This window comes from Anarrhichthys ocellatus, unplaced genomic scaffold, assembly GCF_004355925.1.
Source record: "Anarrhichthys ocellatus isolate YVR2014 unplaced genomic scaffold, GSC_Weel_1.0 scaffold65, whole genome shotgun sequence".
In the NCBI taxonomy this organism is placed as follows: domain Eukaryota; kingdom Metazoa; phylum Chordata; class Actinopteri; order Perciformes; family Anarhichadidae; genus Anarrhichthys; species Anarrhichthys ocellatus.
In genome coordinates, this window is record NW_022280095.1 from 1,066,605 (window position 1) to 1,087,843 (window position 21,239).

A 21,239-nucleotide genomic window follows, 5' to 3' on the forward strand; every position below is an offset into this window, starting at 1 on the left:
TCTTTGGAGTTTTCTCCGGGCAACCCCTCCTCTTTGTTGAGCGAGTCACATGCCGCTTAACCCTCAGGGTGAAGCTTACCCCATGAGGGCGCAATCAGTAGAAATGCAAACATCCCAAGACTACAGCCAACTCTTTCCAGAGGAAAAGAAAAAAGAAATACTGTCACGTATATTCAGTGTAACATTTGAATAATGAATAGTAAGCCCCAGTTTTAATTCAAATAGCTTTTTAAACGCTTTGAAAAACACATGTATATAAAAGAAGGTAGTTTTAATTGCACATTTGTCAAAAACTAAAACTGTAATCTTTTGGTGTTTTGTCACACGCAAAGTTCCAACGATCCCTTTCATCAAATCACGTTAGTGGATTTTCTTTTGACTGTGTGGCATGACCCCACAAAACCGAAAATGATTACCTTCAGCCTAAACTAATGCAGGAACCTAAAACAAAGGATTCACTGAGCACAAGCTGATGAGCGAAGTATGATAAAAGCAAGTTATTGCCTAAAGCAAGAATATGTGACTTTTACATTTGTACGCTTTCTGAGAAGAACACTTTGAGCTTCTCAGTAGGCTACTTGCTCACATGGTTTTCTACACCTAAGTCCATGACCATTGTTTGCCTTCGTAGTTAAACTTTTAGTCTAATGTTTCTGGAACTCTTTGAAAAGTGATATTTATAGAGCAGGACCGTCCATAACAGCAAACAAATCCCCACCAGATGGCGCCATGCTACTACTTACAATACCCATCTCTCTCTCGAAATGACCGCTCACCATCTTCTCTTTCGCTGTCTCCAAAGGCAAACAAACAAACCAGACTTTTGCAGGCAAAACAAATCATACATTTGGCTCCTGGTAATGAATCCCCATGTAGAAACATCTTCAATCACACATTTGACCTCCCTTTGATTAGACTTTCCAAACATCCTCTGTAAAGATTGTCGTTATTGAATATGCGTCACACATCTTAGCCTACAAAACATTAGATTACTTTCATTCAAAAACTGGATCCCATGACGATCTTTAAAGAAACAGGCGATTGAAGTATTTGAGAAATACACTTTGTATTATACAAAGGGACCTTTAGTTATGTTTGGAGTCATTCTGACCTGAGGCAAGAGAGGGACAGGGCTTCAGTGGAAGTGCATTAAAGGATATTTTCTGTCCCGGACACTATCATTTTCCATCCAGCTCAGAAGAACCCCAATCGTGTCTCTTTGAACAGACTTTAATGACTAACTGAATATTGAAAGAAAAGTCATAAAGCATCAAGGAGAATATAATAAAATACAATACCAAACAGTGAATGGAGTCAAACTGAACTCAGGCACAAGAAAGGTCAGCCACAAAACAAAGCCATTCATACCAACCTGTAGACATCGGGTTATATGGCCACTGTCTTTTATCTGTGACCTGAGAAGAACCCTGGAAATGTTAAATGTAACTTTCCAGTTAAAGGGAATCATCTCGTTTCAGTGTCTGACTAATTATGAATTGATCATATCGAGTCGGTTACCACAGTTACACTAAAACGGTGAAAGCGAGAGGGATTGGGGTCATCAAGAACTCAAAGTTTAAGAGAACGGGAAACCCGCCCTACCAATTGATTGTTAGCCGATCACGTTCTATAAAAAAAAACGCCACTGTTGGTGCTTTAACTTGTATTCGTTAAAGATGTGAATTCTTAACGTTCATCTTTCAAATGAGCCTCGCCTCCCTTGGCTTTCTACAGTTATGCTCATTTAGTCACTGCTGATGCTCCATGCGCTCCACTGTTTTGGAGTAGGAGGAGGAGGAGGTGGAGAAGGAGGGGGGGGGCGCGCCGTGTGCGTCAGTAACTCAAACATGTTCCAATAACGGGCTATATTATCTGCTGCTATTTGCAGTTTCCTGTAACCAGGCGGCAGGCTCAGCTTGAGCAGAAACCTACAACGCGTTTCTTATTGCTCGTCTGTGATGGAAACGATCTCAAAAGGAATGGCATCTGCAAGGCTGCTGGCAGAAAACAGGTAGGCTGAAGTTGTCTGTATAGTTTGGGTATGCTGTATGCTGAGTTTTACACAGGTTGTTAATTATTCGTTGGACCACAAGCCAGTTTTTTTTTTTGTTGTTGCACGATTCACTGCCAACATAATTCTAGCACCATGGACAGCAACTTGATGACATTTTTAGGGCTGTATGAAGGGAAAAGTTTTTTTTCTTTGCTCCACATGATGACTGTACTTAAAGGGACAGTTCCTCCCAAAATCAAAAATATAATTGTTTGTACCCGAAGTGTTATTTATTTATCTTGTTGTGAGTTGCCTAGTTTTAGAGATATCGGCTGTAGAGATGTCTGCCCTCTCTCAGATATAATGGAACAACACGGCACTCGGCTTTTGGAGCACCAAAAAAAATAAATATATACATTTGAAAAACTCCACAGCAATGTCTATTTCCAGAAATCATGACGTGGTTAATGAAAATGATCCACAGACCTTGATGTGAGGTGTTTCTTGTAACTATTTTCTTTCAACCAAATTTCTTACATGGAACCGTTTAAAATACATGTGCGCCTCGACTGAGTAAGTCTGTCCAAAAAAATCTTGGTGTATTGTCTGTTTAACAAACATTTACACTTGTCTACATATACTGAGCTCAATTACTGCCAATCCCTATCATTTTCTTCAGGAATCCAACCTTTACCCTATAGGCACTACAAGCACCATGCCAAAGACAGCACATTCATCTGAACGTCAGCTCTAAGAGGACAGAGGATGACAGGAGGTGCAAGGAGGAACACAGGGATGGGAAATAGATTAGGGTTATATGTGAGGCTGGTAGCAGTGAGTGTGTTACTGGGAGCTGATCTGAGCTGGCTGGGCCTGAAAGAGCAGGGTGGGGTCAATGCTCAGAACACCGAGAGAAGGGTTTTGACACACATCCCTGGTGACATCATCATAGGAGCTCTGTTCTCCGTCCACCACCAACCACCTGCAGACAAGGTACATGCTCTATGCAATGTGCTCATTGTCTCCACCTGTGTATATGGGATAAATGTCAGTGATCTCAGTTGTGTAAAACTTTGTTCAGGTCCATGAGCGAAAGTGTGGTGCGGTGCGTGAGCAGTATGGGATCCAGAGAGTGGAGGCCATGCTGCACACTCTGGATCGAATCAACGCAGACCCTGCTATTCTCCCGAATATCACCCTGGGCTGCGAGATCAGGTCAGAAACCATACACAAACATTCTGATGTTGTTGTTGTTGTTGTTGTTGTTGTTGTTAAGGACCTATACTGTTGAATTATGAGAGGACCATGTGTTGACACAATGAAGACTTGTGATACATTTGTCTGAGAGAGAGGCCATCACACAAGGAGTGGGATAATACACAGAGGTTTGGCATACAACTCTGACAAAAAGTCAACAGGTTGGAGATATTGCCTTAAATTCAAGGGACAGGTGAAGATTATTTCATATTAAAGGTACTACACCACTCAAAGGAGTTAGTTGCCTCAATCATTCCTCTTCCCTATAAGGGCAGTGAAGTGAACCCTTCCAAGCGCAACTACACTGTAACAAATGAGGGACTGAATCCACAGCACAACAATCATTTTAAAGTTCAGCTGAAACCAATAAGAGGCTGATTGATGGTTGATTTGATGTTGACTTACATGTGACTACCAGGAAGTATCTCGCCACTGCATTTCAGCAAGGAAACAAAAAAAGACAAATTTGTACTGAAACAGATTTGGAGGATTGATTTGACTGACTCAGACTGCTGAAAGCTCATATTAGCTTTGGCTGAACTTTGGATTGCTGATTTCTCACTGCTCTTTTTTTTTTTAAAGCATGAGGTGCAGACTATGTTCTTAAAAAGCATCCAACTGGCTTCTCCAAGCGATCTTCGTATTCCCATTCTGCTTGCCTAAACAACATTGAACTCCATCTGTCTATACCAGGGACTCATGCTGGCACTCTGCAGTGGCACTGGAGCAGAGCATTGAGTTCATCCGGGACACACTAGTGTTCAACGAAGAGGAGGAGAGCCAGGGCAGGTGTACTGCCGAGGCAGGGAGCATGTTGCTGCAGTCGAAGAAGCCCATTGTGGGACTGATTGGACCAGGATCCAGCTCTGTGGCCATCCAGGTGCAAAATCTCCTCCAGCTCTTCAACATCCCACAGATCGCTTACTCAGCCACCAGCATGGATCTCAGTGACAAGGTAAGATCAATTAACAAAAACATTTGACATCAAAGTTTGAGAAAACTTCAAACCTTCACATTGAATTACAAGCAAACATATCAAACGTTGATATTTGTATTCTTTCTCGGCAGTTACTGGTTTGAGGTTTGATGGAAATCATCTTGAAGAGACTTTAAGTCTGCTTTTTCCATTTTTAAGTTCAGTGTAGACTTTACAAAGTAACCTGACTTGCAACCATGTTGTATGAGGATGATAATGTAGCCATGACAACAACAAAAGCAGATATTTCCTCGCCTATCTCAAAGACGATTTTCACATCGCAATAGAAGGAAAGCTGGTGATTGAAGGCCAGATAGAATATATTAAAGAATGTAAAATTAGACAGGATGTGTATACCAGATTTGTATGCAGTATCCTGCTAAAACATCGCTGCTGTCCTTTGCTCTAAACATCGTCTGGAAGTCGATGGACGATAAAATGGAATGGGGTTTGTGATCGGGTTTATTATGGATGCATGTGTAGACATGCTGTCAAGAATACTGCCAGACTTGTGAACATGTAAACTCCTTCCAACAGAGCCTGTTTAAGTATTTCATGAGGGTGGTGCCATCAGATATGCAACAGGCCAAAGCCATGGTGGACATTGTCAAGAAATACAACTGGAGTTTCGTGTCCGCAATACACACAGAGGGTGAGACTGTGCATGCATGTGTGTTACCTCCTTACATTTGGCATTTCTTTTGACATTTCTATCATTCTCCTTTCATCTCCCAATCTCATCATTATTTACACACGTATTAAACAACATTTATGTTGTTTACGCTCATGAGCTGCCTGTTTATCAGTTGCATCTGTTCAATCTTTTGTAGTTTTATACAATGTGAAGCTTATAATAATCTCTATTGGACCAGAAATGGAAAAACAATGTATGTTGCAAGGCAGTGCCACGCATACCATGCTACTCGTTGTTTCTACTGTACAGTGGAAGCCATTATATCTATGGGATGAATAAGAAATCCATGTGAAATTAGCTGTGATTATGTATTTTCTGTAATCCTGTTCATCATTGGCAAAGCTTCCCAGGGAACATCTGCCGAGGGCTTTGAACTCTCTGGTTATCATGGTGCTCTGTCCACTGATTTCAGTAAGGCTTAAGCCACTGATCACATTCTCACAACAGTTACTTATTATCAGATTTGCATTTTATTAAATTTTTCTGTTTCTATCTATATGTTACTTTTTGATTCAGTGAAAAGTATAGATGCTTTAAGAGAGAAAAAAAACATGAAGAGAGGCGGATAAAGTTGCATCTCTATTGTTGTCCTTTAAGGACGGTGCGATGGATGATCACACCGTCATTTTCTTTTTTTGTCACCACAAGTGAATATGATATTTTGTAGGGCAGATAAGGCTGATCACCACTTCTCACCCCAAAGCAACCCCACCCCCTGCTGTAGACGTCTAGGCAATATCAACACACAGGGTTATCACAAATTCAAAAGATCCAGCCCTTGAATCACTAATCCCACCTATTCAGAAACAAAATACATCGTATTGCCATCATTCTCAATATCAAACACCAAAATATTTCATACGCTCTTAATTCGCTCAATTTATTGCTTCTTTTTGAATCTATTAATGTCTCAAGGCCATATTTTTATGAAATAAATCCCACATGATAGGAATGAGTGCTAAATCCTGACTGGATCATTCCGGTTTATTCCATATAGATACCAAACTGTTGCAAAGAAAAAAAAGTATTTTGCATGCCAAATATTCTCCTTCAGGATCAAACCTCACGTCATAAGTAGCTCTCATTGTAAGAAAAGCCTTAGTTCTAATGTTTATGATGCAGACTATCTTGCTAGAATCCCCAGTGGTTATGGTTGTGGCTATCAAACACTGTACTGCTCATCTTATTTTGTATTACATTTTGCCTATACCTGTAGACAACAGACTTGTTCTTGATCGCATAGAAGGTTAAAAAAGGCCTAGACCTAGAAAGGAAAGAAATATCAAAGAAGAAAACTAAATAATTATAGTTCAAACAGAAATGGCAACACCATCAGCCACATTAACAGAGAGTTGAATCGAGGTGAGAATACAGTTAAACAAAAAAAAGATGTTACCACTCAAGGAGGCATGCCACATATGGGAGTAAAATGCATTCGTAGTATTAATGAGAAGGATGCCTCAAACAGTGTCATGCCCAGAGTGATAGTACACTTGCTTAGCAACAGAAAGTAGATGACCTCATTTCCAGCAAAAACAGGAGAATGTAACCCCTGACAGCTGCCATAATGGGGACAAATTTACTCGATTCCCAAGTGTTGTGCTGGCATTACACCAGTGTATTTGAGCGTGTACCCTGTGTTTGCGTGCGCCTGTGTGTGTCTCACAAAATTGCAAGAGAGCATTTGTGCCAGAGTGAAAGAGAGGAGAACACAAAAACAAAAACAAACAATTACTGAATTACTTTCATGTATTCCCTTCCATAGGTAATTATGGTGAGAGTGGTATGGAAGCATTTAAAGACATGGCAGCAAAGGAGGGGATCTGCATTGCCCACTCTGATAAGATATACAGCAACGCTGGGGAACAGAGCTTTGATAAGCTACTGCAGAAGCTACGAGCCCACTTACCCAAAGCCAGGGTTGTGGCCTGTTTTTGCGAGGGCATGACGGTCCGAGGCATATTGATGGCCATGAGACGACAGCGTCTGGTGGGAGAGTTTCTGCTGGTTGGAAGGTGAGTGGAGAATTGTAGTATGTAGAATTGATGATGTGTTTTTGCTTCAATTAGAGGCTAAAAGAAATGACTCCAGACTCTTTTCATGTCCAGCATCATCAGATAAGATGTGTTTGTTTCCACTGGGGCCATCTTTGTCCTCTCATCGTCATTCTTAGTATCATCTTCATCGCATCCATCAACTTCATGGTGGTCTGGGATGGTCACGGTATTTTTAACGAACTTTTTTGTGATTACATGACACTGTGACACAGACTTGGATCACACTAGTAATATGCAAATGTATGTTTATCTAAATTTGATTCGGTACTTCATACTACCTTTTTTATTCGGTCCGTATCGATGCACTTGTTGCTATCATTAAGGAAGGCTAACCAAGCCTGCTTTGTTTATATTTACCATTCCAAATAATAATTCTAAGTAAGACCATCCTTTAGCTCTACAATCCCTATAGAGAAATGCAGTAAAATAATCATAAATCAATATTAAATAGTATAATATTGTTATGTTCATTGTCACAAAAGGACAACAGAAAAGAGCTAGAGCTGGGAGTCAAATAAAGTCAGCATATCAGGGATTTCTTATTGAAAGAGGCCACCTAAATAGACAAACGAATAGATGAGGCAGTGATGGTTTTCCAATTTTCTTTTAGGGATATATTACAACTTCAAATGGTTCATTCATAGGTTAATTTTGGCAGAACACATGTTGAAGACTGGGCATGCGATGCAGGAGAGACAACGTGCAATTAAAAACACAAGGGGAAGAAAAATGCGCATGAAAGAAGGGGTTGATTTAGTAGGAGGTTTCACTCTCTCCGAGAATAACGTGTTTTATTTTAAGGGTTAGCTCTCGAGCTCAGTCTTGTCCCTCGTGTTCTAAAAATGCGTTCCCTCATTAGGAGCCACATATGTAGGCTGTCGCTCAAATCTGACAGCAGGAAACATAAAATAACCTTGAACTACATATTGCAAAACATCATGCTCTCTCATCCATATTACCACACAGAGCTTCCAGACAGGTGTCATCTGTTCTTTATTAAAGATCATAGTTATTGACTTGTTAAGATTTTTCTCCTTGCTGTTCTGTTTTGTTGGTGATTAGATACGAGATGTACTGTTAAGGTGGCAAATTGTGTCACTTTTGATAAGATCTTATATGAGCATGCACTATGTGTGTGTCCTATTCTGTCCTTCAGCATCATGTTTCTGACCTCACTTTGTTGCCTCCACTACCATTCTTGTTATTAGTGTTGCCCTCACAAACTATCCTTTTGATGTTAGCCTGGAGGATTTGTCACCAGGTCTTTGTGCGTGTGTGTGCAGTGCATTCAAACATCCATTTATAGAAAGAGAGAGACTGAAGGAGCAGGTAATTATCTCTTTTTTTTGCTGTTTTGTAGCCAGCACTGCTTAAGCCAATTTTGAACCGTTGTATCCAAGCCACTCTCTGTCTTCAGATTGTTTGGACAGAAAGCAATGGTGAAATCTGCCCAACTATAGGGTATATTGCCTTTCAATTTGACACAAATTTATGTTGCACTCAAGATGAATTTTAGTAACTTTGGTGATCCCTTAACTTTTCATCAAGCCCTACCATTAGGTCAAAAATTCAATCTGGTCCAATACATGTTTTTGATACACTGTATGTTAAGAGGTGTAAATCGAGAAGCACTTTGCTGATTTAAATCCTGTACAGTTGAGTTCAGTTCAAAGGTTTGTAGTTACTGACTCTGGTATTTTGTAAACTAAGCAAAGCTGTCTACTGCCAACAGCTACCGATTTCTCTTCAACGATGATGATGATTCAATGTAATCAATTCAGTTTCAATATTTGATGTTTGAGATTTGTTTGTACGTGTACTGGACACCTTTAACTTAATTTCACATAACTGCAAAGCTAATTACATTCCCATCACCCTCAGCTGTATTTTGTGTCCGCTAGTTAGGAAATGTTTGCATGCTGCTAACATGCTTAACTAAGATGGTGGGCATGGTACGCATTACCTGCTAAGCATCAGCATGTTAGCATTGTCATTGTCAGCATGTAGCTCACCACTCAGCCTAAAGTACGGCCTCAAAGATCCGTTAGCATGACTGTACACTCTTCATCTTGTTATACATTTGGTGCGACTCCCAAGTTTATTGCCACAAAATCATCTTGTACTAAAAAAAAATTCACACACTTTCGAACATTTCATATCAAAGTAGAAACTGTTTTAATCAAAGAAACATTTTTAATTAGAGTTTAATCCATGTGTCACATATTGGGTTTGTCTTGCTAAAATGTTTGAAATCTTTTTAAATTGATCAATTGGGCATTTTCTATCAATTTGAGGAAGCAGGGGGAAGTTTATTATGCTTTACTGTTATCCATACCTATCCACATATCAGCTGATTCATTTCCAAATAATCTCCATTGATCCTGATTCCATTGATCCTTGTCAATGACGCAGTTTTAGGGCAGGAACAATGAAAAAGTTGTAATATTTTGAGAAGAAAGTCTTATAAGTATTGGTTGCTTCGAGTCATATGTGCTTCTTTTAGCATTTTCTGACGGCCCATAGGCTACTGTAACCTACAGTTATTTTGACTTGTAAAAAGTTTTGAGTACCGTTATGACGTTAAACGATACTATGACTATGTTTTTCATGACATACTATACTAAAGCTTTTTGATGACATTTTTTTGACGTACTATACTAAAAAATTCACTTCATCTTGTTCAGTTTAATTTTAGAAATGGACCCATCTCCAGCTTCAAGTTCGTACCACTACAATGCAAAGTATCCACTCAGAAAAGATACGGCTGGATAGCTGACCAGTACTATGTTGTATGCGGTGAAAAAATAGCACAACGTGTCAGTAAGTGTGTGTATGTGTGAGCGCACACTTGTGTGTGTCTTCAAGCTTGTAGGTGGTGTAGCAACACGCTGCATGCAGCATATTGCCCTCCAAGGTCGCTGTGTGGGTTTCAGAGCTCTCGTTCAAGAGTGATTCAAACTATCCAGAGTCAAAGCCATCCATGCTTTTCATTTCCATTCCTGTCCTTTTTATACCAGTGTACCATTTCTGTGCTTGCTTCTCTAAGGATGTGTTATGAAATGATCTCCTACCTCACCTAGAGAACCAGCCATCATAAAAAAAAACCACCCACACTACTGTTGTATAACTCGAGCTTGGTTAGCGCAGTTTCAAAAATGACTTATTTTGCTTTTCTTGCCAGTTAGAAGGAGATGGGTGCATTTCTTTGTGTCAGCAAGGTATGAGTGTTCCCATTTATGCACGTGTGTGGAGGTGTAATCATCAGCCCTCTGTCTTTGTTGATCGTAGACAAGCGTCTAGTGGGAGGAATGATAATAGACGGAGTAGAAACCTATTCAGTTCACTGACAAGACAGCTTTTTTTAGGCCAAGCCCACAGTGTTTTTGAATAAATAACAGATCAGATGTGTTTGCAAACACTGCAGTCTGATGATGTATGTCTGGTGTAGTTCATTAAGCATCAGGTATTTTTTGTAATTATAGTAAGAAGGTGTTGTACCACACTGCCTTTAGAATGAAACAAATAATGAATCCTTTACGTAACATTTCCAAGTTATAAATCAACGGCATGGCCCAGTCCTGCCAGCACCATCAACCTTTGATACCTTGATGTTTATTTCAAGTCATCTTTGCACATGAACATACTTTTAAAAAGACACTTCGCAATTCTTCAAACTTGGATGTGTGAGCAAATACTTTTATATTTTTATCACCCAGTGAGTCTTGTGTTGGTACATCTGAGTCATCATAATAAATATTTAATTTTACTGTAACTCTCTGCAGAGCATTCATTAGGTTCAATTTGCGACGCACCACCTGTCTCTCTCAATCTGTGTAACACTGGCACAAAATATAACCATAGGCACTAACTAAAGCTTTTTACAGCAGGCTACATTGAAAATGCATCATGGACCTCTTTATTAAGGGGTCCATTTTAGACTACATAACCTGTTGTACCCTAATCCTCTATTTTGTTAAATCCTTTATTTGTGAGATATTTCGCCTCAACTTGTTTAATATGAGCTAATGTTGGATATTTCTGTAAGATTTGCATCTTGGAATGCTGAGATGGGCTATTTCAAGATGTCAGCCACCCTGCTATTCCTCTGTTGATGAAACCAGTTTCTTACGGTGTAATTGTGAACCAGGTTCAAGGCTAAGTATAGAAGAACCCCAGTACGTAACTATAGTGTTGGTTAGGGTTGGAGCTATTCTTCAGCATCAACGTCATAATCGCAATGCTGCAATGTACTTTAGTATGAGGACAGATGTTACCGAGAGGTCTTCCTTGTAATGGACAATAGAGGCAGAATGTCTGCCTTTAAATTAATTGTGTCAGGTTTACCGGTTACCAGATAACAGATAATAACAACTTTTCCTGAGTCAAGTCTTGCTGAGGTGATGGTGCTGAATCAACCGTCAAATATTGGTGTGGGTTGCAATACAGAGCAAAAGTTAGCAAGATGCTAAAATGGTACTCAATGCGCTGTATATGTAAATGAATGGTTTCTGTGTAAGAATAAGAAAGATTTTCTATTAAAAAAAAATTGCAATTGTCTGTTTTATTATTTGCATGTATGCATTTACTATATATCTCAGCATTTGAATTAAAAAATGTAATCAACAGCCTTTGAGAAAAAAATCTTAGATGGAAATAAAAAAGAAAAAAAACTCGTAAAATATAAAGTCTTGTTGACCGATCTTTATTCTAGCTAACAACCTGCTGTACCTTGTCTGTGTCCCTCTTTCTCCCCCTCCTGTCCAGTGATGGCTGGGCAGACAGGTCTGATGTGACAGATGGCTACCAGAGGGAGGCAGCTGGTGGAATCACGATAAAGTTAAAGTCGGCATACGTGACCTGGTTCGACGATTATTACCTGAACCTGAAGCCTGACGCCAACCTGAGAAACCCCTGGTTCCCCGAGTTCTGGCAACATCGCTTCCAGTGCAGGTTGAGGGGGCATCCGCAGGAGAGCAGCATCTACAACCGCACCTGCACCTGTTAGTACAACATCATGTTCCACACACCTCCCTCACTGTATTCACATCCCTAAATGTTTCAACATCAGTTTAGATTACAGTGACTGGGTTTGTTCTTATGAGCAGGTCTCTGTTCTCCACAGGGAGAGAGTCTCTGCGCCATCAGTATGCCCAAGACACCAAGATGGGCTTCGTCATAAATGCCATCTATTCAATGGCTTACGGTCTGCACGCCATGCAGCAATCCCTCTGTCCAGGATATAAGGTACCATAATGAACAACGTGCACATTTATGCTCTCACATTGGGCTTGACAGTATTGACCGTGTTTGACCCTCCCCTGACGACAGGGTTTGTGTGAGATCATGCGACCCATTGATGGCCGCAAGCTGCTGGAATTCCTGATGAGAACCAACTTTACTGGTGTTTCTGGGGAGGCCATCCACTTTGACCAGAGTGGAGACTCACCTGGCAGGTAAGGACTATGTTGGGGAAGGAAAGAGGGAAATGAAGAAGTAGAAAGAAATGTTATATACGTATATAAAGTGTGTGTATATATATATATACATATATATTGCTGTTTCATGCTCACAATATATGTGCCTCAGGTATGAAATCATGAACTTCAAGCGCACAGGCGAGGATGAGTACTCTTACATCCATGTGGGAAGCTGGGATCAGGGTGGCCTAAAGATGAACGATGAGGAGATCTGGAGTAACAACAGTGAAATCATCCAGTCAGTCTGCTCTGAGCCCTGCCAGAAGGCACAGATCAAGGTGTGCACCACTCCAACACACAGTTTGATATTGTCGAGCAAGATTTTTGCTTTAAAATTGATTTGTTTAATTTCTTAAAATTTCGACACATTTTTATCTACTGTATCTACCTTTTATTTGCATGCATGCAGTAAAGTATGTATCAACCTCTTCAAGCAATATTCAATATAGAACAGAGAACACACAGTATAATAATGTTACTGAAGAAAAGACCCACACAGCAGCCATAGCCGGCGACCACAGCTTTGCAATCTACAAAATCAATCCAATCACATCCTCCAACACCCCATCAGGGACTCAGCAAAGCTCTTTGTTCAAGCTTTAATCATGTCCCATCTGGGTTTCTGTAACTCCCTGCAGCTTCTCCAAATCACGGAGAACAATGCAGTCTGTCTCCTCTTAATTATCCCAAAAAGTCTCTAACATTAAACCCTTCCTACACACTCTACACTGACTCCCAGATAATGTGGCAGCTTGTAGGGAATTCAAAACTCCAGACAAATGCTTTGAAGAAGATCTGCTTGTTCACACCTTCAGACCTTACACCACAGCCCACGTTCCCAGCTTTGCAATCTACCAACTGCTTGTCTCTCTCTGACCTGTGCTGAGTTTGACAAAAGATAGCAGTCGTTCCCCTAGCTCCTATCACATCGGCAATGCATTTCTCTAAAGAGAAAATACCTCGCACATTCTCTCAGAGTTCTGCTCACTAAACTATTCCTTTTTACCCGTCCATGAAGCCTGTCCCAGAATCCTATCACAGAACTACAGTAACATGTAAAATGTTCACACTCAGGAGAAGTATACCAGATCTCCTGACCTCCATGTCTTTAGACTGTGAGAGGAGACTGGAGCACCCAAGGGAACCCCAGGCAAACATGCAAGTTCCACTAAGAGATATGAACCCAGAACTTTCTGCAAGTGAAAGCATGAACCACTGACCCACCATGCCTCCTCTCTCCTCCGTTTATTTTCACACTGAAGGGCTGATAAGACAAAGAGATGTTTTTTTTTTATTAATGAGGATACATTTATTCCACACATCTCTCTTTTTTTCTTCCTTTGATCCCCTGACGGAGAAATCCTCATTTCCCTGCCCTTCGGGCAGTCAGAGTGTAAGATTAGCTACATAAAAATGCCATTGGAGCTTTGAGACCTTTTTGCCCTTCTCATACTGGTGCGTGTGTGTGTGTGCATGTGCGTGCGTGTGTGTGTATGCGTGTCCAGGTGATCCGTAAAGGAGAGGTGAGCTGCTGTTGGACTTGCACCCCCTGCAAGGAGAACGAGTTTGTGTTTGATGAGTACACTTGTCGAGCCTGTGTCCTTGGCTTCTGGCCCACTGATGACCTCACTGGTAAATACACTTTGTTTGTGTGTCTGTTACCCGCACATATAAGATTTCCAAACAGACCAGAAGAGCCCTGAATTTGGGTCATACACTCATGGTGCACCCAAAATCCCCTGCCACAAACTGGCAAACATCCTGACACAGAAATCAACACTGCGGGACTAATAAAGGATTATCTTGTTTTATCTTCTCTTAACACAAATACTTTTGGGATTTGGCTGCAGCCAAAGTTCTTAACTCCAAAGTCAAAAACAATTTGAAACCCTTTCCTCACCCTGTTGTAACGAATTATTGTTTACAAATCCTGTTCCTCTGTCGATTTATAAAACACATTAAGACAGTTTTCATGTGGCTCCTCCTGAGGAGAACAGCTGTGTGCTTAACCTGTCATCCCTCTGATCTATCCCTTTATGATCCCTCATCTCTCCTTTACAGATCTCTTTAATCTTTCACAACTCTCATGACCGTGAATCTATTTTGCTGCTTTCACTATAAGCTCTGAAGCTGTTACATACAAATACATGAACAAACGTCCTTATACTATCACTCTTTTAGACACTGTGTCTTCCTTTCTTGCTACCATGATCTCTCTGTATCCTGCAGGTTGTGAGCCAATCCCTGTGCAGTATGTGCGTTGGGGGGATCCAGAGCCCATTGCTGCAGTGGTCTTCTCCTGCCTGGGCCTTATGGCTACACTTTTTGTTACTTCTGTCTTCGTCAAGTAATTAAATACAGCTTTACTATTCATGTACATACATAGTAAAAATCAATGTGTCAAAATGTATCCAACTTCAACCGCACTAACATGAACCAACGCAGTAATGGGTTAAAAAGTAACACCTTTACTGCTCCAGCTGCCTTTTAACAATTTTGTGAACCTAGATATCATTTGATCCATCTGTAGATTTTGGGACACTCCAGTGGTCAAGTCATCCAGTCGTGAGCTCTGCTACATCATCCTGGTTGGAATATGTCTGGGCTATCTGTGCACCTTCAGCCTTATCGCCAAGCCCCACATAGTCTACTGCTACCTCCAGCGGCTGGGAATCGGCCTGTCCCCTGCCATGAGCTACTCCGCGCTGGTCACCAAGGTACTTTCTTTTCTGTTTTGCTGCCATGAAGTAGAGGAACAAACCCAGTGTATGTAGTACAAGTTAGTATCATGATTCACTTTCTGTCAAACTTTGTGAGTTAAAGCCCAAAGGTACCACCCTTAGCCGATTTTGATTATTCTATTGAACTCTACAGCGTATCAAACTATTCCATACCGTAAAAAGTTATCTTGACAGCCTCAAATCAAAGATTAAATTAAATGGCTTCAAGATTTAAGATTCATACACTTGAATAGAAGGTTCAGAAGTCAACAAAGGACCAGAAGGAGGAACATGCAGTTAGAGTATACAATATATGTTGGAGGCTTCGGCAAAGGAGAGAGACGTCTATGATGTTGCAAACTGACACATTTGATCATACAACTTGTCCACTATCGCAAACCAAAGTTTTTTGGTTTTTGTTAGCATTAATAGAAGATAGAATAGACTTATCTAAGGATAAGTGCAGGAGTAACATAGCTGCTTCCAGAGATTGGAAGTTGGCAGTTGTAAGGGAGGTAAGAATTCTATCTGTGTGTGGGCAGAGGTTGATGTTTAAGATCTGGAAACTGAAAAGGGGATTATAGTTATGAATCACACGCGTTTTCACAGTATCCACAGTAGATGTAAGTCAAGCCTGCATAACCATTTGATCTATTTTTGATCCAGACCAACCGTATAGCGAGGATCTTGGCAGGCAGCAAGAAGAAGATCTGCACTAAGAAACCGCGCTTTATGTCCGCCTGCGCACAATTGGTCATCGCCTTCCTACTCATACTGCTGCAGCTTGGGATTATTGTGGCACTTTTTATCATAGAGCCACCAGAGGTTTGTGTGCGAGTGTGTGTGTGTGTGTGTCTTATAGTGTGGGGGATGTTCAATTACATTTACTTATACAGCTACAGTGACCTCTCCCATTCTCTTCTCTAAGGTGATCTATGACTACCCCAGTATCCGTGAGGTGCACTTGATCTGCAATCTGACCACTCTGGGGGTGGTGGCGCCGCTGGGCTACAATGGCCTGCTTATCCTGAGCTGCACCTTCTACGCCTTCAAGGTACCTCAGCACAACAGCAGTTAATAACACACAGGCCTTCCCATTGTACTTTCTCTATCAGGCTCATAATGTTCTTTGTTTGCACTCAGACCTTTTCTCGTTTTTCTTCCCCTTGTATCCTGTTGATTCTACTTCAATTTAAACTACTTTAAAATGTCCTTTCTTCCTTTTTTCCTACAGACTCGAAATGTTCCGGCTAATTTTAACGAGGCCAAGTATATTGCCTTTACCATGTACACCACATGCATCATCTGGCTGGCCTTTGTTCCTATTTACTTTGGCTCTAACTACAAGATCATAACCATGTGCTTTAGTGTCAGCCTCAGTGCCACAGTGGCTCTCTGTTGCATGTTTGTCCCAAAGGTAAGAAATGGAAACTCAAATTCTCAGAATCACAATGAAAAACTCACACGAAACTCATTGTCAATCTTTCTTTGGCATTTTTAATGCGAATAGTTTTTTTTGATATTCATTTTTGTGTTCAGGTGTACATCATGCTTGCCAAGCCTGAGAAAAATGTCCGGAGTGCTTTTACAACATCCACAGTGGTGCGCATGCATGTAGGTGATGCCAAGAAAACGACCAAGACTGGCAAATCCTCTAGCAGCATGGCCAACTTGTTTCGACGCCGTGGTTCTGTGCAGGACAACATCAGGTATGGGGACCTGAGTGGGTATTAAGCAATGAATACCTTTGCTCAGTATATTGTGTGTTACATATGCTCCCCAGTATTTGTCCCCAGTATTTGTATAATGTCACCTTCTTCTTTTTCTGCCATTGATAACTATATAAAATGTGGCAAAAGATTGTTCTCAGAGAGTCAAAATCCTATGAATTATATTATTAGTTTTTGCCTTAGGCACTCCATTAAATTGGATGAGTTATTAAAAATCACACTATAAAAATACCGGCAAAACCATGGTTTGCATTGCAATCACTCAGCATTTTACCTCATCTCAGGACTTTTTTCAGTAATGGTCTAGGGTCCAAACGGATGGTCCAGCAAGAGGGTGCTAAGAGGGAAAAGCTGCAGGTGTGTAGTGACATGGCAGAGAAACTATAGTACCCACAATCTAAACTACTAAACTGACACCCATATAGTATTTAAGGTGTTTCTGTCCATGAGTCCATGTATACAGATTAAAACTCTGCTGAGACATTTCCATGAAAACAACGATCCCTGTTCCTTCCTAAGCTATCTTTGGGAAATCAGAGCTGAATCCACTACAACAGGCTGGATGTGCCAAGAAAAACTGCTCCCTAAGCTGAGAAAAGGCAACCTCATTTGGGTTAAGTTTTCCCAGAGGTGACACACTGCCTTTAAGGATTTCTCTTTCTAGGGAAGATAAAAACCAAAATGGAGGGAGAAGTAAAATTACTCAGACAGCAAAAGATAGAACGGGGGATGGTAGAAATGGTAGAAAGAAGTAGAATATGAAAAAGCTACCCTGGTATGATAGCAATATACAGTACATGTTGTCACATAATGTCTTATATGCAGTATCACACGATTAATCTGTCATATTTATAATAATCTTTCATCAAATGTAAACAATTCTCTTTTATGTGTTTTGCAGTTCCAATGGGAAATCGGTGACATGGGCGCAGAATGAGCACAGCTACAGACCAAACATATGGAAGAGGATGTCATTCCATGTCAAGAAAAAGGAGGTAGTCGAGACGAACCAGACAGCCATCATCAAGCCTTTCTCTAAAGGAGGAGATGCACCTGCGGGTACAGGTGTCAAAGAGCAGTTTGAAGAGCAACAGGTGTCTCAGCCCTTCAGCTGCTCCCCCTCTCCATCACCAAGGGGTTTCCAGGGAGGAGAAGATGGAGAGGATGGACAAGCCTTACCCACCTACGAGACTGAGAACCCAGCTGGAGTCAGGAGAAGAGGTGGGGACAACAACCAGGGTGTTGGTATGGTGGACTGTGGGGACATTAGTGTCATAGGCGTTGGTGACATCGGCATAGGGATGATTGGTGGCCAGGCTCAGGGCACCACTATCATGGACCAAATCAGCTGTGTGGTTAATCGTTTTACTGCCAACATCAGCGAGCTGAACACCATGATGCTGCCAGGGGGAGTCCCCGCCAACGCCTCACCTACCACCGCTTTGCCTGCAGCTGCAGATGCCGCCCCCTGCCCACCTCAGTACCTCACATCCAGAAGCAAGCAGGCCGCCTCCACTGTCACCACATATGCCGAGGTCGCGGTCATCTCCAATCTCTGCGAGAGTCGACCAGCAGGTAAGATTTATGAGCACCTGGCCGGGACTTGCGTGAGTAGCAGGCGAGCCAAGGATATGGAGGAGCTGGTCGCTCTGACGCCTCCCTCCCCGTTTAGAGACTCGTCTCTGAGCTCCAGCGGCAGCTCACCGCCCTCGCTGTCTCCAGCCTCTGAGGCCGAGTATGACCAGCTGCTGCTGAGACACTACTGCCAGAGCTCCTCCTCTCTCTAAACCTGCTCTCGCTACACATTTTTTCTCCTTGTGGAGTATTTATTTCTAAAGAAAATGCTTCAGACCGGACCAGACTCTTGGATGCCTTTCTATAAGTGGATATTCTGAATATTTAAGCCGGTTTTTTTTTTATTTTATTTTCAGATTGGGATGAATTCACTCACACATTGGAGAAATACCATTGGCAAGACTGCACATTCTAAAATTAAGCTGAGCAATGTCAGTGCTTCATTGTTTGTCTCCAAGTGAGTAAAAAGCTGAAACACACTTATGGGCATTTTAGATGCTTGACGCAGGTACCTGACTTTTCAAATCCCAAAGAAAATACTGAGATAAGCTGAGAAAACATATGTAAAATTGCCTTTTGCATTTTTATTACATTATATAATGGTTATCAATCTTAAGTGGGGAAATTTACCAAATATTCATGTTCAGTGTTTCTTTGTATTATGCCAAAATGGCTCATACACTGACTCTCGAAATGGCATTTGAATTGTTTAGGTAAGTGCAGGTATTGTAACACTCAATGTAGTTGTATTTAAGTTGTATATTTTGCATCTCAAATTACCATAAACCAATTAGTTTTAATTGCTTACTGTATATAATTGCTGTTGACTAATCTTTAATACTTTGAGACCTGGGTGGATGCAGACTGTATCAGCATGAAGGCATCTGTCCAGAAGAAAATAGCTCAAATAACTTTGTCTGAAATCAAAAGGTCAAGTGTGACACATTTTTCTTGCCCTCTAATTTTGTTGTCAATCCTGGAAGACACAAGCGAGCATTTTGTATCCTGATGCTAGAATAGAAAGTGTACAGATGCTGCATTATTGTATGCAAATCAGGAAGCAGGTTCTTCTGAGTGGAGAGTTCTCAACAGCCTTCTCTTTGTACTGAGAATGAAACCATCCTGAGAACAAAAGACACAACACCATCAGGTGTTTTAAAGAGATGATGGACTACTTGGCTGTTTTCTTTAATTCTTTCTTTTAGATGTGATTTATCTGAATGTATGATAAGTTGTAATTTGAAGTGGACCAAAATGATCTACCACCTCAGGATGTGTCTGAACCGAAATACTTTTACGATTCAACTCCTACCTGCTGAACGACTGCTGTCATCTGTTGGCTCAAAAATGTTTCCAGTTTGCATGATGTCAAGATTTGGTTGCACTATTTAAGTTATATTTGTAATAAATTACTTTTTGATATTGTTAATGTGAAACCAATAAGATGAATAGCTACAGTAGCAAAAATAACGATACTATCAGTGTGTGTGTATATTGATGTGTTTTTAAGATTAGTTTTAGGAGGAGAAAAGCAATCTGAAAGTGTGCCAGATTTTTCTGACATCTGTTGAAAAACAGCGGTTTCTAGCCTGGCTTTTTCCTACATATGTGCCAACGTCTCCCTGCAGTAAATGGCATTGCGTTTCTATAGATGGGCTCATGTTTCAGGCATTATAAGGAGGATATATTATTTTTTTATAATATTCATGAGATTTTGACTATGTTATTTATTATGCTTGAAAATATTCAATGAATATACTTTTTTTGTATCTGCATTTTGGCCTCTCTGAGGATGTAGATGAATGACGCTAGGGATTGAAAGGCTAGCAGATGATGATGTTCAAGCGGAGCTAGCGAATGTCCTTCAGTCCCTATTCATTCTGTATGTTTACACAGGCAGGAATGTATTCAGGTTGTTTTTTTTATGTGCACTGTTTTTCTACTGGCTGTTGATGTAAAAATCACCATAGACAATTGCCATATTTGCATGCAGGTTTGTGCCAATTTTGCAGGTGTATACATACGCTTAATGCCAATAATTCACTGATATAATCTACAGAAGACATTTGTTCATTTTATCTCTTCATTTGCCTTTCAAATAACCAGAATTTACTATTTAAACTTGTGCTGCATTAAAGGTTTCCATCCAAATGCAACGCAGTTTCTTACAATTATTTGTAATTCTCTGTAAATGCTCTTTATTGTAGGAATTCTTCATCAGTTATTAAAAAATCAAAAGTGTAACTTACTGGAAGAGAATGTCTCAAAGTGACTTTTGAATGACACTTACAAATCGAATTTTCTATATTATCGTGTTTTAAGGAGTCACATTTCTTTTTAAGAAACTGGATCATGTGCAGCGGTATTTATTTATACACCTCCTAAGCCGATTTTAATTATACACCTTCTCTAAATAAGAAGATAATTGTGTCAAATCACGGGGCGATAATTAATAGACCTAACAAGAAATAGGGTTTCTGGGGCACTCTTTATTAAATAACATATTATAATATCTTATGCCGTGCATTGTGGACCAAAATTGTTCAGTGAAATTAACATTCACAAGATGGTGGGCAAAGTGTATAGTTAGAGCGTAATAGCTTTGAAGAGCTCAGGGAGATATCAAGGCCTCAATGGACCAACTCGTTGTTTTTCCTTGAAATCTGATGGTGGTATATGCTGTTACATACTGTTGTCTACCCTCACTGATATAAATGGAATGGAAAAAAATATAGGCACACTCAATATGATGTAACAAGT

General features: G+C 40.6%; 1 protein-coding gene across 2 annotated transcripts; it reads left to right on the forward strand.

Annotated features, from left to right (window-relative positions):
* Nucleotides 1-1,798: 1,798 nt before the first annotated feature.
* grm5a (glutamate receptor, metabotropic 5a) lies at nucleotides 1,799-20,635 on the forward strand. 2 transcript variants are annotated; one of them, XM_031872663.1, is made up of 18 exons: nucleotides 1,799-2,011; nucleotides 2,673-2,986; nucleotides 3,075-3,208; nucleotides 3,944-4,205; nucleotides 4,764-4,878; nucleotides 6,686-6,935; nucleotides 11,742-11,977; nucleotides 12,100-12,221; nucleotides 12,306-12,430; nucleotides 12,564-12,732; nucleotides 13,960-14,086; nucleotides 14,684-14,801; nucleotides 14,985-15,171; nucleotides 15,841-15,999; nucleotides 16,103-16,228; nucleotides 16,409-16,591; nucleotides 16,714-16,883; nucleotides 17,806-20,635. In XM_031872663.1, the coding sequence occupies exons 2-18, from the start codon at nucleotides 2,759-2,761 to the stop codon at nucleotides 18,689-18,691; spliced, it is 3,597 nt and encodes a 1,198-aa protein (XP_031728523.1). In that variant the 5' UTR covers nucleotides 1,799-2,011; nucleotides 2,673-2,758; the 3' UTR covers nucleotides 18,692-20,635. The 2 variants fall into 2 exon arrangements, with proteins under 2 accessions (XP_031728523.1, XP_031728524.1); XM_031872664.1 differs by having other exon boundaries at nucleotides 2,695-2,986.
* The last annotated feature ends 604 nt before the right edge of the window (nucleotides 20,636-21,239 follow it).